Consider the following 25,758-nt stretch of genomic DNA (forward strand, 5'->3'; position numbering starts at 1 on the left):
GAGGGCTGTAGGGTGGTCTCCAGCCTCTGATATACTGAGAGAGGTGATGGCTGTAGGGTGGTCTCCAGCCTCCGATGTACAGAGAGAGGAGAGGCTGTAGGGTGGTCTCCAGCCTCCGATGTACTGAGAGAGGAGAGGGCTGTAGGGTGGTCTCCAGCCTCCGATGTACTGAGAGAGGAGAGGGCTGTAGGGTGGTCTCCAGCCTCTGATGTACTGAGAGAGGAGAGGGCTGTAGGGTGGTCTCCAGCCTCCGTTGTACTGATAGGAGAGCTGAAAAAGAGAAGAGAATGTATTTAAAATGAGGTCATGCCGGCAGTTTATAGAAGATGTCTAATGTGATCTCCCTTATAAACCGTTCAGACCCTCAGTCCAGAGCCATGTGCCAGCCTGTATTACTATTTTTATCGGTTTATAAAGCTCCTGCATATTCTAGAGCGATGTACAAAAGGCAGATGGCATGTAATATGAGTCGCAGGCATTGCTGGATTACCATAACGGGAACTTCTGGGCTTCGGCTACCCGGAACCTACCCTTGCAGGGCCCGACCAGGTGCTGAAACACAGAGAATTTCCAGGTTAGACGCTGATTAGCTCACGTGAGTTTACACGCTCTAAAGTGTATTCCCTCCCCATGGCCTCTTGGCTTTCCCTTCCCCATTTTACACTCTTCTACTTCCTCACTTACTTTGGGAGAAGCCGACTTTGTTTGCCTGATTTGCCCCAATGACTGAAGTAGTGGATTCGGGCTCTTCTACTCCATGATCTGGACCTGTATGAGGAGGTAAAAGTGAAGACATGATAAAGATGTGAGCTGTAGGGAGGGTGTACGTTACAGACGGCAGGAGGGGACAATCAGGGGGATCAGGGTAATGGGCAGATGGTGCCTATGGGGTATTTGTTTCTTTGGGTGGGTACTAAATGAATGAGGGAGGAGAGGTTAGTAAATCACTGTGAGACTGGGCATCTCTAGTCAAATACGTACATGAGGTGCGACCGGCCTCGCCATCCTGTAGAAGCAACTCCACGAAGACCTCTAGTCCCGCAGCTTTGGGCTCTCGAATGAGAAGTTGGGGAGACGCCGACTGTCGAGTGGAACAAAGCTGTCCTGGGTGTCGTTCAGGAAGGACGGGATCTCCTGGAACCGCTTCAGTTTCCTTTCAGGAATCTACAAGAAGAAGAGACACTAATGGACAGAGTTAATGTGAAGTCACCTCCATCTGGAGGACGCAAGAAAGAGACGTCAGGTCTCGCAGGCTCCATGAATAACATGAAGCCCAGTTTTATCGTTAGTCCGGCTTGGTTATTTCTTTACTTACTTGAGGTGGTCTTAACGGGGGAGTCAGACTCCTGCTCTCCATCGCTTCCCAGTTAATGTGTTGGAAGAACGGGTGATGTCTGATGGAACCGGTCACCCTGAGGCGTTGGAGAGGATCCTTGGCTAAAAGCTGTAAAGGCAGACGAGAGGAACATGTTATGGATACGTGTTAGCGTGTTCTTCGTTTCTCTGTATCTTTATATAACGCCCCCTCCCAGTGTCTCCCCAATTGGCGTCTCCCTGTACCTCCCGCCATTAATGTCTGATACTCACATTATTCAGGATGTCCACAGCTTCACAGCTGAGCTCCACGGTGTAAAAAGGGCTGTCGTTGACGATGGAATAAACCACAGCTGACCTGACGCCGCGATCAACGAAGGGAGAGGATCCGTTGAGCATCTTGAATAGCACCACCCCAAAGGACCACCAGTCTACAGCGGCGCCATAACCGCTCGCATCCATTAAATGCATCAGAGGAGGCAAAGAAACAATGTATCAGACGCTTCCGAGGCATTCTACCGGAGCCCGTAACCACTTCCATTCTTTATCATTTGTGGATCAACACCTAACTCTAGCCCTCCCCGCTCTGAACTTTCATCCAGTAATTCCTAATCCGTATCGGCCCTATTACCCTGCAGGGCCCATAATAATATATGAAACACAAGTAGATCCCCTCACCTCTGGAGCCATGTAGGCGAAGGTCATGAAGGCGTCTCCGAATATTCCTTCCCCGACCAAACCAAAGTCGCCATTTTTAACGTGCCCGTCCTTATCGAGCAAGATGTTTTCCAGCTTCAGATCTCTGAATGAGAGAATAAATATCTGAGTTATTTGCGCTTATTATACGATTAAGAACCGTGGACTCCGACAACAAAGGGGGCATCGGAGGAGGAGAGAGAAAAGGAAGGCGAGTGCTCGCTCACATCGTTTCATATTTATAGGGGATTTATCACAAAGACATGTTCCGGCCATCTAGCCCTTCGTTGTGATCTGGCCCGTTCTTATTATTCTAACATTAACTCTGAGAGAGGGGAGGACTAAGACCGATGGACAATGCCCTGGGAGTGGAGATACTGGATGCCGCACACCATTTCTGCTGCATAAAACCTACAGGAGAGAAGAAAACACTCAGCGAGATGCATCGTCCAATATAATCGTCCCGTGATAAATAATCCCAGCGCGTGACCATCTGTGATTTACATGGCCGTGGTCTCCTCCATACAGCCGATCCTGTCCAGACAGGTCTTCAGGCTTCCTCCAGCCATGTACTCCATGACCAGGAAAGCGCAGTTCTGTGCGGGAGAAAAGAGAAGAGATGAAGATGCGGGAGAAGTGGGAATGAAGGCGAGACATTTGGATGACATTGTATAGAGGGGCGGCAGTTATCTAAACGGGCAGCGCAGGGAGGTATAGATTAATACTATGAGGGGCTTTTATTCAACGCAGGTGGGTAACAGAACAGTACCTTCGTCTGGAAGGCGGCGTATCCGTGGCATAGAAACGGGCTGTTTCTTGCCACCTCCAGCGTCCTTCTTTCTTTCAAGATGGACGCGGCCTTCACGGCTTTCTCGCGGATCACCTTCACTGCCACCAGGGAGTCCCTGCCAGCGAGAGACGCCAGCATCACCTGAGAAAAGCAAAGGGTTAAACTCTGTCATAATGTTCCAAAAATGTACGTAATGGCTATAGCTGTATGACCCGGGAGAAAATGGAGTCTTTAGACCAGCATAGAAAAGGGTGCAGGGACCTTAGTGGTCTCTTCTTCAAACACACCCAGGATGGAAATCTGGGATCGGATACATCGTTACTAAAAGTAAATCGAGCGCTCACCTTCCCAAAGGAGCCTTGTCCCAAGAGCGCGTGGAACTCGAAGCTAAACGCTGACGGCTTCCTCCTATTGGATAAAAACAATCCTTATTACAGATACGTCATACTCCGCAGCGCTGTACACTGTGTGTTATTATTATTTATATATCGCCGTCATACTCCGCAGCGCTGTACAATGTGTGTTATTATTATGTATATATCGCCGTCATACTCCGCAGCGCTGTACAATGTGTTGTTATTATTAATATATCGCCCTCATACTCCGCAGCGCTGTACAATGTGTGATTATTATTATTTATATATCGCCGTCATACTCCGCAGCGATGTACAATGTGTTATTATTATTATTTATATATCGCGTCATACTCCGCAGCGCTGTACAATGTGTTATTATTATTATTTATATATCGCCGTCATACTCCGCAGCGCTGTACAATGTGTGTTATTATTATTTATATATCACCGTCATACTCCGCAGCGCTGTACAATGTGTTATTATTATTTATATATCGCCGTCATACTCCGCAGCGCTGTACGTGTGTTGTTATTATGTTTATATCGCCGTCATACTCCGTAGCGCTGTACAATGTGTTATTATTATTATTATTATTTATGGATTCTAGACAAATCTTTTGATGGCCTGGTGTGTACAAGTCAAAATAATACTACACCAGAGAACCACTTAGGCGTAATTATTTTCTATTGATTTCAATTTAAGTCTTCTTTAGCGGTTGCAGTGCAGAATCTGCAATCACTTTTTGGTAATTAGTGAAGGCTTTAGATTCCAAACACCATCAACAACAATGCCCAGAAAACAGCAGCAATTCAAACATTCTGAGCTCCAAGAAAAGTGGGACAGGAGGGAGGAAAGGGGGATGGACGGATCGGGGTCCCAAAAAACTGCCCCACATAAAAAGAGGCTTTATCTCTATAAGCACGGTGTAAAGATTTGTACTGACAACTGATAATCATTATTTCCGTTGGAAAAATAATATGCATGCAGTGGGTATATAACTACACATATCAACATACAATAGACTTTAGATTTCAAGTTGGCAACAACTTCCTGTCTTTGTAGTAATATAAAACTAAAAGGAATTCGTAGCCCTAAAACCAAACTTGGATATATCAGTCAAATGCCCCTTGTAACAAAGTAAAAATACACTGAGGCAGTGCATGCAGATATAACACTAGTTCCTGGGTTTGGCAGATGTGGAAATGCAAATGATGGTCTGTTGGCCCTGTGGCTCTTCTTGAAATCAATTGATGCTTAATCACATTTTGCCTTTTATTTCCCTAATGTCCTATTCATTTGGTTCTTTGCTAAAGAGGCTGAAATCTGCAATCTGCTCTTCCTTGTAACGCACAGTATAGCTTGCCCACGGTTGATCCCCTTCGTAATAAAAACTTTGCTGTTCGTTGCAAGTCTCTGTTCAAGGCATCATTTAGCCTGGGCAGAGACTTGTGGGTGATATTAGGCAGATAACAATGATTGAACAGTGGATGTATGTAATGAATACTCTTTTTTAAGCAGAATTTTATATATATATATATATATATATATATATATATATTTATGATTACCGTATTTGCTCGATTATAAGACGACCCTGATTATAAGACGACCCCCCAAAATCTAAATATTAATTTAGGGAAAAAACAAAAAGACGACCCTATAGGAAAAAAAGTTTTACTAGTAAATATTAATTAATGTAAACAATATTTTCATATTTAATAAAAGCTATGATTGAGAAAAAATATTTTTTTATTTCCTTTTATTTGCCAACCTGCCCCCCCAGTTATGCACATCTGCCCCCGGGGTTGCCACTCTGCCCCATGATGTGCCTTTTAACCCTCTATATGCCACTCTGCCTCCAGAAATGTCTTATACCCTCCTAAATGCCACTCTGCCCCATAATATGCCTTTTAATCCCCTATATGCCAGAGTGGCATATAGGGGGTTAAAAGGCATTTCTGGAGGTATATATATATAACTGCTAACAGCAATCACACTCCTATCAAGCCAAGGCAGCCAGTACATGCTGGAACCTGGGGAGGATAGTAGTGGGATTACAGCCTCCCTATGCCATGCTACCACCCCCACCCCCCTTACACATCCATGCTATCAGGGCCGGACTGGGACTGAAAAGCAGCCCTGGAAAAATTTGGAGACCAGCCCCATATAGTTTATCTCACGGTGAAGCTCTTATACCCACACGCACCATTTATTCACACCCGAGTCACACTATGTGCCATTCTTTTTATCTCATTATTTGTATTAAAATGCCAGAAAGCAAAAGTGTTAAAAGGCCCTAATAAATGAAACACATTACACATAATAGGATCAAAACATTTACTACTGCGAACATTTTTAGATGAAAGAGTTCCATTTTATTTAGTGGAACAAAGCACTGATCACATTATTCTTCCTGATATTCTGGTAAGAAACTTTTATTTCTTTATTAATTCATGTAGACTATTTTTTCCATATTTAATAAAAGCTATGATTGAGACATGTTTGGTTTTTATTTCCTTTCATTTGACAACCTACCCCCGAGTTATGCACCTCTGCCCCCAGGCTTGCCACTCTGCCCCCCTGATATGCCTTCTAACCCCCTATATGCCACTCTGCCTCCAGAAATGCCTTATACCCCCTATATGCCACTCTGTCCCATGATATGCCTTCTAACCCCCTATATGCCACTCTGCCATATAGGGGGTTAAAAGGCATATCATGGGGCACTCTGCCTCCAGAAAAGCCTTATGCCCCACTATATGCCACTCTGCCTCCCTGATATGCTTTATACCCTCTCTTTATACCCTCACTCTGCATCCAGAAATGCCTTATGCCCCCTATATGCCACTCTGCCTCCCCAATATGCTTTATACCCTCCTATATGCCCCTCTGCCCCATGACATCCCTTTTAACTCCCTTTATGCCACTCTGCCTCCAGATATGCCGTTGACCCCCTATATGTCACTCTGCATCCAAAAATGCCTTATACCCCTATATGCCACTCTGGCATATAGGGGGTTAAAAGGCATATCATGGGACAGAGTGGCATATAGGGGGGTATAAGGCATTTCTGGAGGCAGAGTGGCATAAAGGGGGTTAAAAGGCATATCATGGGGCACTCTGCCTCCAGAAAAGCCTTATACCCCCCTATATGCCACTCTGCCTCCCTGATATGCCTCAACCCTCCTATATGCCACTCTGTCCCATGATATGCCTTCTAACCCCCTATATGCCACTCTGCCATATAGGAGGTTAAAAGGCATATCATGGGACATTTTTGTTTACTTTATATGGCAAGCCGATCCAGCTTGCCATATTAAATAAAAAATAATATATGCCACTCTGCCCCATGATATGCCTTCTAACCCCCTATATGCCACTCTGCCATATAGGGGGTTAAAAGGCATATCATGGGACAGAGTGGCATATAGGGGGTATAAGGCATTTCTGGAGGCAGAGTGGCATGAAGGGGGTTAAAAGGCATATCATGGGGCACTCTGCCTCCAGAAAAGCCTTATGCCCCCTATATGCCACTCTGCCTCCCCGATATGCTTTATACCCTCCTATATGCTCCTCTGCCCCATGATATACCTTTTAACCCCCTTTATGCCACTCTGCCTCCAGATATGCCTTTTGACCCCCTATATGTCACTCTGCATCCAGAAATGCCTTATACCCCTATATGCAACTCTGGCATATAGGGGGTTAAAAGGCATATCATGGGACAGAGTGGCATATAGGGGGGTATAAGGCATTTCTGGAGGCAGAGTGGCATATAGGGGGACACACATACACACACATGCCGATTTTTTTTGTTTTTAACAAATACAAAAAACATTATACAGTACAAAAAATACATTATTTTACTCACCTTCTACTTCTCTTGACTTCCTGGTAGCTGCACACTGTTCTCCTCTATGCTGACAGGATGCCACTGACCTGACATCCGGTGCTGCAGCAGTCTGAGTGCGAGGGGGCGGAGCTTCCACCTCACGCTGCTCCCATCACTATGCAGCCATCAGACTGCTGGGAATGTAATCTAAACGGCCGGTGCGTGCTGATGCCGCCGGCCGGAGCTACTTTAACACTTTTTTTTTTAATTTATATGGTAAGCTGGATCGGCTTGCCATATAAAGTAAAAAAAAGTATTAAAGCAGAGCCGGCCGGCGGCATCAGCACGCATCGGCCGTTCAGATTACATTCCCAGCAGTCTGATGGCCGCATAGTGATGGGAGCAGCGTGAGGGGTGAAAGGTCAGTGCGAGGGGGCGGAGCTTTCACCCCTCACACTGCTCCCATCACTAGACGGCCATCGCACACGGCTGCTGGGTGCTGATGCCGGCCGGCCGCATCAGCACCCAGCGGCCGCTTTGATTAGATTTCGGGAAGCCTGGGGGGCAATTGCCCCCCTGCCCAGCCCGCCCCTGGCACCGAGGGAGGCGTTCATTGCCATTTGCAGCCGCTCAGCGGCTGTCTTCATGGTAAGTCTGCCGGCCGCCCAGCCCACGGACCTTCCGGCCCACCGGGAAATTTCCCGGTATCCCGGTGGGCCAGTCCGGCCCTGCATGCTATCACATACACACTCATTCACAAACATTTAAATACTCATTCATTCCATTAATCACACATACTTCACACATTAATCACAAAAATCCTCCCCCACCCCCTTACCTGAACTGCAGATCTCTCACTCGAAGACTTCTGCAGGGGCCCGGCTGTGCGAGCAACTTCTCTGGCCCCGCCCCCAGAGGAAGGAGGGGGGAGGCAGAGTTATGTGACACTCTTCTAGCTTCCTGTTCTCCTGCTGCTCGCGACCAAAGCACCGGTAAGCAGCCTGGCCCCAGCGGACATTTTGAGGTCTAATTAGAAGACGACCTCGATTATAAGACGAGTGGTATTTTTCAGAGCAAATACGGTAATTTTTTTCATCTCAATGGTAGATGGACATGAAGGTTCCACTTTTAATGAGGAAGTTATATATATATAATTTTTTTTAATGAAATACCAAGAAATTATTCCACTGTTTAATACATCAAATAGAACCAAGCTGCATTTCACAGAAATTAGAAGGGAGTGTTGCTTAGAGCACAGCACAGCACAGCGTTACAATTACATGAGCCTGCAAGAGTTCTTCTTAACCAATGCTAGATCAGTGAATCATCTGAATGGCATCTAGAATCTTGATAGAAATCCACAATTAGGGGGTAAAAACAGGTTAGCATAGCATTTTATGACAAACAAAAGCAATGACAGAAGTCTTCATGAGTATATTAAACACTATTATTAATATAGTATAAATAAGGAGAATTTGATGCGCAGGGATAAAAAGCTATTTGAAATTGTACTAGGCTCGTTGTAAATACTTCCCACAACACAATTAACCCATAATCCACAGCAACTCTAACTGGGCATTATGCATTCTTGTTCCAAATATCCCTTAGGGTTTTTTCAACACTGATCGCTGTTGTGGCATCTTAACACGATAAGATTTTTATGGAGCATGGCTTTCCATACTGTGTTCCCACCTGATCTGTAAAGTGCGCTCCAATTAACCTCGCATTAAAAACAGCCAGTGGCTAATTACTGAAATTGTACAGAGTTGAAAAGCAACTATCAAGGGAAATAAAAATTCACCAGCCTGCAAGAAGACTATTTTGTCATGCGATGGTTTGCACAAGTTACTTTGCTATAAGGATCTAGGAGTCTGACAGCTAGCAGGAACACTTCTTTCTACAGATTAGCACACAAAGATAGCATAGACTGACATATCTCTGCTCATGTGGCTACAAACAAATTTATTTTTCATACAGATCCATCTTTTCCATGGGGCAAAAGGGAGAGCGGCCCAGGGTCCATACACCATCAGGATACACGTTCAGCCCTCTGTTCACCGTTTGTCTTTCAATGACCTGGTTAACGCCTGTATTTTAAGGCATGAATATAGGCAGAAATAGCGCTAGGAAGGTTAGGTAAAATGCCCCCTTGTCCTCAAGGAGTTTGTTCCATGGCCAATTTCTGGACTGTGAGCAGAGTTTGCTGTGGCAGGAAATGTCTCGTAGGCTATTTTCTGGGGTGCTCCTTGTGAGTTCAAATGCAGATGAAGGCAGTATACCCACCCTATTATAAATCGATATTTTCTTGAGTTTGTATAGTCTGTTGCAAAAATATCTATCCTGTATGGGAAGCTTCTAGAACGTTTCTGTCTTTTGTAGAGAGTGACCGCTGATATTGGAAATAAGCTATTCGCCCTCCAACAGGACTCAGAATTTTCCCTCATCGGCTGGGTTTCCCTTGAACTTCCCAAAGTTTCTATTGGAAGAAGACTGGGGGGGGGGGGGGGTCTGGCTCTGATGTGCAGACTTTTCTTTCGTGTATCTGTAAGGGGTGAAAAAAAATTATAATTCCATCTCTTCTTCCCCTGAGGCAAGGTCTTTTTCCCATCCAATAATTTTTTTTTATTAATTTTGACAAGGGCAAGGTTTAGATTGCTGGGTCAGAGTATCTCAAACTGCGGCTCGAACATTCGTCTAACAGATGAGCTCCTGTAGCTCAAACTGCTGAAAAAGTTAATGCTGGTTCATATAGGTGTCAGAACACACAGTGCATCGCGGTTTGTTGTGTATGGGGCTGCATAGACGCAGACCAGTTAGGGTGCCCCTTCTGACCCCTGTCCACAGGCTGAAAGGCCTACAACGGGCCTGTGAGCATAAGAACTGGACCACGGAGCAATGGAATAATGTGGCCTGGTCTGATGAATCACGTTTACTTTTACATCACAGGGATGGCCGGGTGAGTGTGTGTCGTGTACCTGTTGCTAACATCTAGGTGCCAGATACATGAGCACACCTTCGGAGGTCTAGTGGAGCCCATGCCTCAACAGGTCAGGGCTGTTTTGGCAGCAGAAGGGGGACTTTCATAATATTGGTGTAAACTTTACTACACTGAATGCGCATGGCCTATCATCCAAACATAACCCAAGTGGAAGAACTAAGATTTTCAATTCCTGGCTTCGACGCTAATATTTATAGTGGTTCTCCAACAGCATATTATTTACATTATCAATGTAAAAAGGTTTTAATTGATCATAAAAGGTGGTTGGTATATACTGTACGGAAGTTTTGGGATAGGGTACTTTTGCAAAAAGAATTTTAATGAGGTCATACATGTTGGGTACAGTATTCACACAGCAGTAGAGTTTCAGAGTACTAGTTGCATAGTTGAACGTTAACATACCCTTAGTTACAAGCATATGGCTTTACTGCATGTAGCTACTTTGTAACCTTTCTCACTGCCTTCTGAAAAAGATCACGTTAACCTCAAGGCTTCTTTCCCCCTGACATTTAGTGCTGTGGTCACTTGGTAGAACCTGCCTGAAGTACCTCCAATTCTCACTACCAACATGGGAAGCTGTGTGGTGAACACCCTGGTTGGAGTCTTTAAAACAAACAAATTTGGAGGAAATGAAAACAAGACACAATTATAAACAAAAGAAAGTGTGTTTTATTTACACAGATGTCATTTAGAAAATATGTCATGACATTAAAATAAAACAAATAGCTTCTTGTGTCCACTTTAGAAGGATCACATTAGTGGCAGTCATTTTTTCAGGAAGTGCCATATATAAACTGCAAGGGAAGATGAAAACAGGTTATTGATAAAACCACAACTAAAATATTTGGAACAGCATGGCTACATCATACATCAAAACATAAATGTTGACAGTGTAATGTTCAAGAACACATTCAGTCAGAGCTTCTTTTGCATAGATCTGTTACATAGTGTTAAAAGTGACTGGACAGGTCGGAAGTTCTTTAGTGACCTTACCTTCTGCTGGTACGGGATTAGCATTACCTGCTGATGGGGCCTGCAGGGTTAAACACAAATTAAATCAGTATACATGAGTTCCACTGAGGGAAGATAAGTCTTACAACGGATAACACCTTTAAACAATTTTAAGCTGTGCCTGAAGAATAATACTGTACTCCTACTTTTTGGTCCATGATTTATTGGTATTAATACAGAAATCTTCTGCCGATGTGGAATATAGCACCAGGGTTTAGGGGTAACTAAATCAGCAATGAGCTTAAGGTGACAGCGTTCTGGCGGCTAAGGTTAGCACCTAACAAATATTTAGGGTCAACCTCAAATTGTATACAATTGGTAGTGTCTATCGCTCTGCTATTACATTAAGTAAAGGTTCTCTTTAAAGTTTGGATTCTCTACGCGAGATCATACAGTTAAACATGAACATATTAACAGTAATACACTGTAGTGACACTTATTTTCCCCATTTCTGTTTCATCGATTAAAATTAACGAAAGTTCACTCCAGCCATAGTTTCATGTTAAGTGTATAAAACCGCAAACAAATCAGCACAGCGATGGCTTTGCTCCAGGAAACTTCAGCCTCACTGAACTCCTCTCCAGCTGACTTTACAACCTGTAGGAAACAGGTGTATGCACTTTGCACGTGCTCAGTAGCGTTCGCATTACAATCAATGTTACTTTTACTGAACATGTACAGAAGTACGCCAAGGGGGAGGAGTCAGGAGATACACAAGTATTATTTCCAAAAGCCAATAACTGGCCACCTGTACCAACTTGCATGCAGTAAAATAAAATCTTTGGGAAAATGGAGAATATGCAAACTGTTTTGGGACAACACAAAAAAAAAGGGAGTAACTTACAGATTGGACAATTGAAGTAGCTTCCTCTTCACTACAACAAAAAGGACTTTCACTAACCATCACGTTTTTACTAGAAGAAGAAAAAATAATGTAAAGACAAGATAAAGTAAATCATAAACAGGTTTGATATAACTTCAGCTGTAGCACGAGTGGCAGTACTAGCAAAAACAAAAAAAAGCTATGAGTAAAGTAAAATTGTGTAAAATTAAAACTATTACACACTAAATAGAACTTCCAAGACTTAGCATAATGCAAATTAAACCTTTATGTTTACTTCATAAATAACAACACTTACCATTCTATCTCTCCTTGGTCTGATTTTTTATGAACCATATCTTTCCAGTAGTTGTGAGTAGTTTTGATCACATCAACAGCAAATGTCTAAATACAAAGTTACAAGCAAATTATGCATGAGACCAGAGCGACACTGGCACCAAACACCTGACCACTATGAGATTTACAAATATCGGAAAGCAAGTAAACCCACTGTTTTAGGTTCCTTTGAAGAGAACACATTGACCAACGCAGGTTTGCTTCTCAGACCTGCCCCAGTTATTATTATTATTATCCTTTATTTATATAGCGCCAACAGTTTACGCAGCGCTTAATACAATACATAAATTCAAGGGATATGACAAGACAAGAATTGACAGACTAAAACAAACCAATACATTTGGTGGAGAGAGCCCTGCTCGCAAGCTTACAATCTAGAATCTGGTTAAAGAACCAGTAGTGAAGAGAACCAAAACTGGGTACCACTCGTAAAACGAAGTCCATTATCCAGGCAAAAGGAATGAAATGAGGGGAAAGGAACAAACAAATCTAGCAAAGCCCCTATTATATATTAGTTTTGTTACCTGGTCTTTAAACTCCCCATTAAAACCAAATTGGTTTTCAGGTTTCCCATCAGGGACTTTATAGGACCTGAGCCAGTCAACAGTAGCCTCAAGATAGCCAGGTTTATATTTTCTCACATCTCCAATGTCTGCAACATAAAACAGCCTATGAAACTATTCACTAATAATAAAACACTTTCGATTTTAGGCCTAATCCCAATATGATAGCTTTTTGGAAAAGGAAATATCAGTCTCACAGAACAGAATATATTCTGTCATCTGATAGTACCCAACACACCCTAATGAACTACAGTTTAGCAAAATTGCTGTAGCAAGTCGGCGCACTGTATTCATTTATACAGGTCAGATCAAGCAAGCCACCAAGACGTATATTCCAAATGTATTTTAGGAAAATGGCTCTACTTACCATTAAATTTATCAGCTTCTGGGTCATCAATGTTAATTGCAATTATCTTCCAGTCCATTTCTCCTTCATCTATTAAACCCAGCACTCCCAGAGCTTTTACCTGAATTACATCTCCTCTTGAGCAAACCTACAATGTACAAGACTGTATGATCAAGATCCAGGTAATGTTTTATGCACTTAAAAGATGGGTTTGTAATGGATACATATTGCAGATTTCATCTGTTAACAGTATTAGCATTCTAACACTTGGTGATCCCTACTTTAAAAAAAACAAACAAAAACACACAACAGCAGCTAGCCACCGTAGAGAAATATTAGCCTATCACACCTCTGTTATTATACACAATTTATAATGGAGAGTTATAAATAAATAATAAAACATTTCTCTTGCATGTTCTGCCACTTTTGCCAACAGGTATATGATCTATTCAGGCACATTCGGTTGTCAATAAGCTGTCTTTTGCTGGGTGGATCATAATAGTAAACACACAGCTGTTAAATGATTGGGCCATGAAGAGATTTCCAAGTCAATCCTACAAAATGTATTTAGAACAATGCAGCTATAGAAATTGGGATTATTGCTATATAATTTTGACGCTCAGACACATGTGAAAGACGACGTAGTGCGTAATTATTAGAAATTGAATAATGGCTCATTTGAAGTACAATGAAATCTGCTATTCACAGAAAGCTGAACAGAGAGGTCAAGGAAATTAAGCACTGATGAAAGAAACATCTGTTTTTCCTAGATACCATGCATGAACCATAGGCGCACTTTGAAGGTTGTTCTATAAAGTAGTAAGTTGAACAGATCTTAAGGATTTGATGCCATTGAATACATCTTGAATCTTTATGTTAGCAAACATTGAGAATGTGATAAATCATATGTTTTTATTGCAATACAAAGTGACCCTTCCAGGCAGTAAAACCACAATAATCTGGTATATTCTACCTCTCAGATTTGGACAAGAAAAGCTACCTTTGAGCCAATTTCACAGACATCGATGGGATCGTTATCTCCACAGCAATTCGTATCATTATCTCTGTGTTTAGGATCTTCCCAGGTCTGTCAAATAAAAGAAAAACAAAAAAAAAAACAAAACACCATTTAATTTCTATGTAAGGAGCATACAAATGTGCAAGTCATTCCAACTACTGATCCATGTCAGACAGCAACAGTTAATACCGCACTATAACCAAGATGGACACCACCATGATCAGTGGTACATCACATAACAAACCTTACATTTAGCCTACTATAAAAGTTGGTTGATACCATGGATTATACTAGGATACGAAGTGTAAGAAGCATCAAGAGAGCAAGTGTTTTCCGTTGTCTATATTTACTAGCAAAATAGCTCCCACTAATTTGAGTTCCATGCAGATCACTAGAGATGCAGGGAATCCCCCTTCGGTGTGCAGCAGGCACGGTATTAGCAGTGACGGGCAGGGAGCTTTATGTCTGATGGAGGGATCTGCCGCTTTTGCTACATCCATAAATGAAAAATACCTATAGCTTGTGTTCTTTTGTTTGGCAATCTGTATAATTTTCTGAAGAAATTGAAACGTTAGCCTCATGGAAGCCAAGATTTGTGTATCGGAATGGCAACACCAGCCACCGATTAACTTCCTGCCATTCAGTTCTCTAGCTTCTCATCTCATATTTACAAAGGCTGCCTAAACCAACCAGTCAGCAAGTTAATAATAGAGAACAGGGAAATATGCTGTTTAACATTCAATACAATTAGGTTGAAGTTTTAATTACTAATTTTAGTGCATTTCATTTATATTTGTGTATTTTGCTTAAACTGCTACATTTAAGAAAACTGATATTAACTTGTCCCAAATATTTATCATGTATACCTAAGCTATCCAATTTATAACGTGTATCATTCATACCTGAGGTAGGGCGCCGTAATTCCATATGTATCCTTTATGAGGGAATACATTTGCCACATATCGAAGCTTGCCTTTCTTTACATCTTGTTTAATAGGATTTAGAGGCTCCTTTGTTGCAATCTAAATACGGCATCAAAGAATCCAGTTACAAATCACAAATGTAGAGAGCTAGACAGCATATTAAAAGAGAGAAAAAAATAAATAAAAATAAGAAGTACCTCCATTTTAGCATTTGTCCAGCGGGGAACTTCTACCACCATATTAAATACATTCTAAAATACAAAGAAAAATTATTGAAAACATAACTACAACGAAGACAATAAGGGGAATATATACTTAACTAAGAACATATTATGGATACATTAATATAAAAGGGGATTGTACAAAGCCCTCACCGAGAAAAAGTGGATTCTGTTAAGACAAACAAACAAGTACTCCTGCTCCTTACACAGGTACAGAGTGACCAAAGGGGAAGAAAATTCCCAAAATTAAATCAGTTAATCTGACAATAGACAAAACTAAAACAAACTTAAATTCGAGCAACATGGCAGAGGTTTTGAGCTAGAAAGCATACCTCACTAGCACATAGAATATGCCAAACGGCTAGAAAGGAGACAGGGGCACAGAAGTGGTTGGCTGAGAAGGCAGTGAGACATTGAGAAAGAGTATGAATGAGAGCAAACCCCTCCCCCCTGCTTAGATTGTTTGTTTCATTGGGGTTCCTACTTGTTTTCGTACATTCTTCGAAAAGACAATTTTTTTTAAATTCGTACAAATTCAAATAGAGAAGTCTAGTGCATAATATCCTCTTAGGAAACCATTTGTTTTGTTCGCAACCCGTCTTTTTGCACTTTGCTAGGTTTTATCAACAAGGCAGTTCATCTGACAGAGAAGGTCATGGATTAATAGCATGAAAATAGAAGCAATCAACACATGGACACATATCTGTCCATACTGAATCTGGCAGGATTAAAGTGCACATTCACAGAATGATTGTGGTTGGTTGGCGGTACCCATAATAGTAGGGCTGTCAACGATTTTCATAATCGATAAGTTGAATCGATTTTTATCAATTTATAAAATGATGTTTTTCAGAGAAAATGCTCTGAAAAACTCCCTTCTATAATCCGATCTCAAATAGAGATCGGATTATAACTCTAGAATCCAGACCCCCCGCAAAGCTGCAGGAGACCCGGATCCTCTCTGCCACCCGGTGAGGGTCTGTGCAAAACCCGCAGACATCCTCCGCTTCTCCTCTCCCCTTCCGACGGGGCTTCTATTACTGAACCCGGCGTCACGTGACCTTCCGGTGCGGCTTCCATCATGGAAGCCCCAACGGAAGCGGAGGGGAGAAGCGGCTGTCTGTGCGCATCGCACAGACCCCTACCGGCTGCCGGAGAGGATCCAGGTCCCTTGCAGCGCTGCAGGGGGTTTGGATTTTAGTGCGTGATGTGCTCATTTGCCCTGTGTTTCTTCTGTTGATATATTAACCCTTGGTGGGGCAAGTATAATTTTTGCGGTATCTATTAATTATGTGCATTCTTTAATTTGTTTTTTTATTTTTTGATGTCTGTAATATTTGATTTATTGTTTATATGGTCCATATATTTATATTGTATATTTTTTTGTCTATATTTAATAAATATAAAAAACCTATTTTAGCGATGATCAGTTTTTCTTATATCGGGGGGGGCATAAGACATATCAGGGGGCACAGTGGCATAAAGGGGCTATAAGGCGTATCAGGGGGCACAGTGGCATGAAGGGGCTATAAGGCGTGTCAGGGGGCACAGTGGCATATAGGGGTAAAAGCCATATCAGGGGGCATGGTGGCATATCAAGGGTAAAAGGCATATAGGGGGCTAGAAGGCATATCAGGAGGGGTATAAGGCATATAAGGGGACAGAGTGGCATATTGGAGGTATAAGGGGGCACAGTGGCATCTCTGACATATAGGAGGGTATAAGGCATATATAGGGGCAGAGTAGCATATAGGGGGTATAAGGCATTTCTGGGACAGAGAGGCAAGCTGGGGGTGAGATGTGCATAACTGGGCAAAAATAGTTTACATGAATATTTACTAGTAAAGCTTTTTTTGGTATTTTTGGGGTTCTTAAAATATAGCTTTAATTATTATGTCAGTAAAATAAGGCGGCAAATCGTGAAATGCCATTGTAAATTATACGTTTTTATTTTAAATAAACGAAAAATTTGCATATTGTTTTTTTTTTTTTACCCGATTAATCGAAAAAAATAAAATCGGCCAACTAATCGATTATGAAAATAATCGCGAGTTGCAGCCCTACATAATAGTCATTTGTAGCACCAGTGTAGTAAACCAGTGAAAGTACCTTATTCCAATTAGTCTTTGATTTTTTTGCAGGCACATCACTGTCCTGAAATAAAAATAGATATACTGACAATACAGAAAAAAACAAGTAACAGCAAAATAAATGGACCTGAGAAGACGCCCTAAATACCCCCATAAGAAATCACACAGCTTTTAACACTTGGGGATTCTCTAATTGTAACGCATATCTATCCAGCAGAGAACATGTGAAATCCTCAAATAACTCAAGTCCGGGACATCAACGTCACTCTATAATAATTAGGTATCGGTACCTCTTGACTTAACGCATACAGAGGGATGTCATGAAACGGTGATATGAATTTTCCTTCCTCATTCTCTGAAAGAAAAAACAAAAAACAAAAAAACAAATACATTAAAAAAAAAATAGTACATTTTTGCAGCACTACAGAACAGCAACACAGCTAAAAGAAACCCATTATGTTAATTTCTATTCATTTTATAACCATTTCAAAGCCAGCTAGGCAAACCAGAGCACATGGGGCTGAAAAGGAGGGAAAGGAAACGCCAGCAACCAGGTCTCTGCATAATATCAAGCTAGCAAATAAATTTACATGGGACAGTTATGCCCACATACACATTACTGTTCAAAAGTTTGGCGTCACTTAACAGTTTTCATGGAAACGAAGGAAGTTAGCGAAGACAACGCCATTGGAACACAGATAGAGTACCTCCTGTACGTCTGTGAATATATTCCATTAAAAATCATCCGTTTCCCGTTACAATAGTGGTTTACAACATTAACACCGCCTGCACTGTATTTTTGAGCCATTTGAGGTTATTTTAATGACTGAAATTGACTTTTCCTTCAAAAGCAAGAAAATTTCTAAGCGATCGCAAACTTAAAGGATAGCGTACGTATACACAGTGCATAATGACAAACGTAATGAATGAATTAGAGCTCACCCCCTGCTTGAATGCTCAGTTGACTATTCCGTTGGGTCTAATGGTGATAACCCCACTTTTCATACTAAGCACCAGCCCAGGCTCACTTCCACTCATTTAGATGGGGGCGCTTTCTTATCAGTAATAACAAGATGGCAAGACCTGCACATAAACTCAGACTGCGGGAAAGACTGTGCACTGCAGCTTCTCCTTAAGGTAATCCCCCCCCCTACAGGTTGAATAATGCATTTCAAAGTACTTGCAAAGAGCGTCAATGTCATTTCTTCCTTAGTGGAGCAGCAATTGCCAAAGGTTGACAATTCACGTGTTTGAGCCGATTCCGACACAGAAGGTTAAAAAGTCTTATATCAGCCAATGTTCACTTGACGATTCCATTGGTTCTCATGCTGATAAACCTACTTTAATAACATCTCTACATGTAGTATATTACAAAGATATATTTAGATCCCATGACATTCACGTTTATCGTATGGGCATTTATTTAATGCAAATTGAACTATGATAATCAGAATTCTTTCAGAATCGATGAACAGTTCACAGAAGGAAATTGGTAATTGGAAACGGTTTCACGGCTGACCCGGGGACTGCTCACAGTTTGACAATCATTCCAGCTGTATAACAGTATATCATCACGCTCGGTCCAGTGACCTCATACAAAGAACGTCCCAACTGTAAAACTGAGGATAAAGCCAAAACTGCACTAAGGAGTCTGGAGTTTAATTTCTGCATTGCCTCATAGATTAAATGAAAGGCAGCACAGCACAATCATTGGATAAAACCATGTATTTAGTCATTTTTTGAACTTACCATTTGCAAGCAACATTCCTATTCAAGACCTGGAAGTCACTAGATTTGCCTCAAAACAGTACCCCCCCCCCCAAAAAAAGTATTTGTTAGTTCAGTCATTATTCTCTTTTCCTGTGAATAGTGTACCCATGTAAACTATATAGTGTTTTTTTCAAGGAGAGATAGAGCTTTCTTTTGATACCATAGTTAATTAGCTGAAAATTTTGTAAAAACTAGAAAAAATTAGACCCCCCCCTTTTTTTTTTTTTTTATATATTATATATATATATATATTTTCCCCTCCGAATCTTCACAAAATTAGGTAACGTGACAGAACATCGCCTCCAAGTTTATCAATTCAAATGTCGCGATTTTAGAAATACCTAGTTTATATAGAATTTTCATACTTTCCCAGCACATACCATAAGGTGTATATTATTTTTTACAAATCCGTAGAATTTTTACATTAGGTATGATGGGATTGCAACTCTAAGTTTAAACAAATAAACCAAAAATACCCACAAAAGGTATAGATTTCTGTAAAGCACACAACCCAGACTATTGTACCAATCACTGTCAAAGGTGGCCGCAGAAATTATTGCCTGTGCTTTTTTTCCCCCACCAACACTTCTGTGCTGCTTAGATTTATTTTGTACAGGATGTGTGTTATGGCAGAGAAACACGGCCAAAATTGTTTAGCTGCATCTCCTGATTATGGAAATACCCCACATTCTTAGATTATTTCTTTCTAGAGGGCCATTTTTATATATATATATATATATATATATATATATATATATATATATATATATATATATATATATATACACACACATACATACATATACAAAGTCCAAAATTAACAATTGCACACCAATCACCACTTTTTTAGCCTGGTGCCAAGTAGCTGCAACAGCAAATCATATAACATCCAAAAATATTTTTTTCTTCCATGCCTACAGAAGTCATCAAAGGGCTTGTGGAGTGGCTGTGCTGGTCTGCCCAGACTCCTGGGCAGACAGCAGCAGCAGCGCCCCCGCGTCACCACGCTGTTTTTTGTGGATGTAAGAGGCTGACAAACACCTAGGCGCCAGGACAAAATTCTGTCGCCATGGCGACCTGGGATTTGTCGAGCCCAGATTTATTGTATTTGTAATTTTTTGTTAAGGGTTTTTTTTTTTTATTATTCGTATTTCAGCTTGTGAGAAGAGCTAAACACAGTTTCACACTCTCCTCCCTTCACCAATCACACTGCGATCTCCATGCAAGTCTCGATAGATACGTGCCTCATCGGAGCGATCAGATATCAAAGCAGGGGATATCCTGTCTTCTGATGACATTCTGGGTGTCGCAGTGACGCTACCCGGAAGGGAATGCCCAATCGGGAATTTAAAATTGTAAGTTTTCTGGTGCTTGCGCAGGCAGCTGTTACAGCAGATCTAGAAACAGAAAGCCAGAGATGTTAGCTTCTGCTGACAGAGGGGTGCCGAGCCTGTCAAAGTCTGAGCTCCCGTGTAGCAGAACGGATGCGTCCCCGTCACTGCAATGGGGTCAGGACGTACCGGTACCTCCTTATGGGTTTCTTGAGATTTTTTTTTTTTATGGATGTACCGGAACTGAAGGGGTTAACTTGGTGGCATAGCTCGTGTGCAAATTTCACGGACGGGATGCCACTGGGTTCATTTATGGACAGAGAAACTAGAAGAGAGCAGATGTGTCACTGCGTAAGTAAAACAAGCAATCTCAGTGAAATGTTGCTCAGTCTAAAGAGATAAAGAACTTTGGCTGTGACTAGCAAATGGATATAGTCCACAAAGTCACAAAGCTATGATTTCTACTCTTCATCCAGAAAGGGAGCAATCGTGTTTCCTTCAATAGGAGGTGGCTCCTGCCAACCAACCACATAGGAAAAAGTAGGTGAACGCTTTCAAATGACTTGGATTCCTCCATAGAATTAAAGTTGTGAAAATTTGATCCGATGTTGAACAGACAGTCTGCCTCAACTATTAACGCACAATGATAAGTTTCATGTTCTTTAAAACACACAGTGTAAATATAACAATGAAGAGTGGGAAAAGGTACTTGAGCCATTGGATTTAGTAACCGGTCAACCCTCCTTTGGCAGATATGACCTCATCAACCCAACAGGTCTTGTAGTCGTTGGATCAGACCTGCACAAGGATCCTTCCAACATATAGTCAACTTCAATGTTTAATGTGGAAAATGGGATTGTTAACCGAAGGAAGGACAGGACGTGTGGGTGTATATGATTATACATACACCGATCAGCCATAACATTATGACCAGCTGCCTAATGTTGTGTAGGTCCCCCTTTTGCTGCCAAAAGAGCCCTGACCCGTTTAGGCATGGACTCCACTAGACCTCTGAAGGTGTGCTGTGGGATCTGGGACCAAAATGTTAGCAGCAGATCCTTTAAGGCCTGTAAATTGCGCGGTGGGGGCTCCATGGATCAGACATGTTCATCCAGCACATCCCACAGATGCTCAGTTGGATTGAGATCTGGGGAATCACCTTGAACTCATTGCTGTGTTTCTCAAACCATTCCAAAACCATTTTTGCTTTGGGACAGGGCACATTATCCTGCTAAAAGACGCAAATGCCATCAGGAAATATGTCCATGAAAGGGTCTACATGGTCTGAAACAATGCTTAGGTAGGTACGTGTCAAAGTAACAGCCACATGAATGACAATGCCTCTGCCGGCTTGCCTTCTTCCCATGGTGCATCCTCTTGTCATATGTTCTCCAGGTATGTGACGCACTCGGCCATCCACGTGATGTAAAAAAGCATGATCAGACCAGTTCACCTTCTTCCATTGCTCTGTGGTCCAGTTCTTATGCTCACGTGCCTCTGGAAGCGAACAGGGGGTCAGCATACGTACCCTGACTGGTCTGCAGCTACCCGGCCCTATAAGCAACAAACTGTGATGCACCGAGTGTTCTGACACCTATCAGAACAAGCATTAACTTTTTCAGCAATTTGAGCTATAGTAGCTCGTGTGTTGGATCTGACCACACCAGCCAGTGCCCCCCCATGGGCATCAAAGAAACTTGGCAGCCCTGTTTCATAGTATTTCCTTCCTTGGACGACTTACTCTGACCCAGTCGTCTAGCCATCACAATTTGGCTCTTGTCAAAGTCGCTCAGATCCTCACACTGGCCCATTTTTCCTGCTTCTAACATATCAACTTTGAGGATGAAATGTTCACTTGCTGCCCAATACATCCCGGCGACAGACAGATGCCATGATAAGATTATCAGTGTTATTCACTTCACCGGTCAGTGAAGGTGGCAATGATTCATACCCATAGTGTGTGTGATATATATATATACATACATATATACACACACACACACTATGGGTATGAATCATTGCCACCTCAAATAGCATGTGTTGCATATGAAGTAGACTTTCATACTTCATTGGTTTGCATATATACACACACACATACATGTGCTAAACATGAGACCGTAATACTAAGTTGACACAGAGTGAGCCACGCCTGCAAACAGCCGGCAGCTACATCACTTTGACAGTGACAGTACCACAGGTGCAAGGTCACGGCGAGGCGCGCGCACAAGGTCACGGTTACACACCAGGTTACGCTGCCCTCCCCGTGGGCTGACACAGTATTCACGGTACCGGACCAGCTCATAGACCGGCATGAGGAATAGCACACACTGGTCCCGCTAGCCGCTACTTACTGAAGTAGAGTCGGTACTCGACCGTGTTGGGCCGCCCCCTCTCTTCGATGCCGTAGCGCTTCATGCTGAGCCAGCGGCGGGAAGCAAACGCGGGCCTTCCGGGACAGCACGTCAAAGCAGCTCGGCAGAGCCTGAGCGAGCCGCGCCACCATAGCCCACACATGGTTTATATCTCCACCTCTGACAGGCAGTGGTTCGGCCCCCCCTGCGCCGGATCCATGGCGATCCCACACTGCCATCTACACGCCTGGAAGGGGGAGGTGCAGTCACCTCCAGAACATGGCCGCCTGGGGAAGCGTGTCCGCTCATAGAAAATGGCAGACTAGAGCCAGGGAGCGGACAGCCGGGTCTCCCGGGCATCACCACGCTCGGGCTGCATGTCCTTAACATCCTCCGCGGGATTCGCTTTCAGTTTCATTCGTAACAGACTCTGGTGATTAATACTTTAAAACTGTGGGACAAGAATACCTAAAACAGCTAGCCTTTAAGAGTAATGTGTATGTGCTTTCAACAAAACCCATGTGTAATAGACAGACGGTGAGGATGTCCCCATAACATAAGAATGATACGTGTACCAAACCAGGAAAAATACAAAGAATGTTTAAACAAGTGTGGTTAGATCACTCTATAGTGTGTTCACAGCATCACCGTTAGGGTCTGAATGGCCCACTTGCACATTTTTACCTGTCACCGCATTTCAGATTCTTCATAATCCAACTTTCAACATATTCACTTTAATCTCTTCCACTCAGTGCCTTTATTATTTGTTGGGCTGGAGGCAGGGTGTTTGCATCCACCCATCAGTTTGTTACTTTCTTCATACCTCCCAATAGTGATGGGAAGTTCGGATCATTAAAGTGAATCGGATCATTTCGATTCGTTCACTGAAATGATCCGATTCATGATCCGGATCTTCGGATCACTCAGTGTGTCTGCACGGAGTTACTGTTTTCCAGTAACTCCGTGCAGGCACACTAACGATTGGCCCCGCCCCTTTCATTATGAATCCTCCCCCCTGCCTCCAGTGATGTCAATGAAGGCAGAGAGTCGTTCAAAGATTCGGATCTTACAGGGATCCGAATCTTACAGTGATCCGGATCACTGTAAGATCCGGATCATTGTAAGATCCGGATCATTGTAAGATCCGGATCTTTGAACGACTCTCTGCCTTCATTGGCATTGTAATCATTCAGAGAATGTCACCATACTGTTATAAATAATACATTCATAATCACTGCCCCCAGGATTTACATTCCCCTTTACCTGCAACTGCACCTTAAGCTAACTTTATTAAATTAATTAAATTAACCCTCACCATTAAATTAACCCTAAACACCCCATCAACCATGACTGCCCTAAAATTAACCCTTAACACCCCATCAACCATGACTGCCCCTAAAATTAACCCTTAACACCCTATTAACCATAACTGCCCCCAAATTAACCCTAAACACCCCATTAAGCATAACTGCCCCTAAATTAACCCTAAACACCCCATTAAGCATAACTGCCCCCAAATTAACCCTAAACACCCCATTAAGCATAACTGCCCCCAAATTAACCCTAAACACCCCATTAAGCATAACTGCCCCCAAATAAACACTAAAGACCCCATTAAGCATAACTGCCCCCAAATTAACACTAAAGACCCCTTTAAGCATAACTGCCCCCAAATTAACACTAAAGACCCCATTAAGCATAACTGCCCCCAAATTAACCCTAAACACCCCATTAAGCATAACTGCCCCCAAATTAACCCTAAACACCTCATTAAGCATAAATGCCCCTAAATTAACACTAAAAACCCCATTAAGCATAACTGCCCCCAAATTAACCCTAAACACCTCATTAAGCATAACTGCCCCTAAATTAACACTAAAGACCCATTAAGCATAACTGCCCCCAAATTAACCCTAAACACCTCATTAAGCATAACTGCCCCTAAATTAACACTAAAGACCCCATTAAGCATAACTGCCCCTAAATTATCCTTAAACACCCCATTAAGCATAACTGCCCCTAAATTAACACTAAAGACCCCATTAAGCATAACTGCCCCTAAATTATCCTTAAACACCCCATTAAGCATAACTGCCCCCAAATTAACACTAAAGACCCCATCAACCATACCAATTTATTAGGTAATTTATCTGGAGTACATGCAATTAATTTAGGGGCAGTTATGGTTAATGGAGTATTTAGGGTTAATTTCAGGGGCCGTTGTGGTTAATGGGGTCTTTAGGGTTAATTTCAGGGGCCGTTATGGTTAATGGGATCTTTACGGTTAATTTCAGGGGCAGTTATGGTTGATGGGGTATAAGGGTTAATTTTATGCTGATGATTGAGGGTTAATTTAATTAATTTAATAAAGTTAACTGTAGGTGCAGTTATAGGTAAAGGGGGGCAAACTCAGGGGAATCTAAATCCTGGGGGCAGTGTGAACATTATTAATGTATTTATTTATAAAAGTATGGTATCAGTGATTTTCTCTGAATGATTCGAATCTCTGTAAGATTCGGATCCTTGTAAGATCCGGATCCCTGTAAGATTCGAATCATTCGACTCTTCGGTTCATTCGACTCTTCGGTTCATTCGACTCTTCGGTTCATTCGACTCTTCGGTTCATTCGACTCTTCGGATCATTCGACTCTTTGAACGAATCTCTGACTCTATGAGTCATCGTTCCTGTGAGAATTAATGAGCTGTAACCTGACCCCAGAGTGCTCTGCAGATGACTCACAGCTCTAGGATCAGGTTACAGCTGCATGATGATTCACAGACTGAACCGCTACAAACGAATCGTTCAGTCTAGTGAACCGACTCATCCGGATCACTAAAAAGAACCGGATCAAATGAACGATTCGTTCATGATCCGGACATCACTACCTCCCAAGTGTCCCGGGTTTTGCAGGCAGTTGGGATCGTGGGTCTGTAGGGCCAACCCAGGGGATAGTGAAATTGATGGAGCTC

General features: G+C 42.3%; 1 protein-coding gene across 1 annotated transcript; it reads right to left on the minus strand.

Moving 5' to 3' along the window:
* Nucleotides 1-1,032: 1,032 nt before the first annotated feature.
* Nucleotides 1,033-22,927, minus strand: LOC149289303 (inorganic pyrophosphatase-like). Its single transcript, XM_089490718.1, has 16 exons — nt 22,789-22,927; nt 17,627-17,691; nt 17,356-17,400; nt 15,223-15,276; nt 15,005-15,124; nt 14,085-14,171; nt 13,106-13,232; nt 12,700-12,827; nt 12,138-12,223; nt 11,843-11,912; nt 10,981-11,020; nt 2,780-2,941; nt 2,537-2,606; nt 1,993-2,116; nt 1,316-1,444; nt 1,033-1,164 (listed from the first exon to the last, which is right to left on the minus strand). The coding sequence occupies exons 1-16, from the start codon at nt 22,850-22,852 to the stop codon at nt 1,033-1,035; spliced, it is 1,503 nt and encodes a 500-aa protein (XP_089346844.1). The 5' UTR covers nt 22,853-22,927.
* Between the last annotated feature and the right edge of the window lie 2,831 nt (nt 22,928-25,758).

This window comes from Sceloporus occidentalis, unplaced genomic scaffold, assembly GCF_023333645.1.
Source record: "Sceloporus occidentalis isolate IW3139 unplaced genomic scaffold, rSceOcc1.0.p SCAF_46, whole genome shotgun sequence".
NCBI lineage: Eukaryota > Metazoa > Chordata > Lepidosauria > Squamata > Phrynosomatidae > Sceloporus > Sceloporus occidentalis.

Coding starts and splice junctions, on each gene's coding strand:
- LOC149289303 (XM_089490718.1), bottom strand. CDS start 22,852: ATGAAGCGCTACGGCATCGAAGAGAGGGGGCGGCCCAACACGGTCGAG. Junction 15,125..15,222: donor GGACAAATGCTAAAATGGAG/GTACTTCTTATT, acceptor TGCCGTATTTAG/ATTGCAACAAAGGAGCCTCT. Junction 12,828..13,105: donor AGAAGCTGATAAATTTAATG/GTAAGTAGAGCC, acceptor TTTATGTTGCAG/ACATTGGAGATGTGAGAAAA.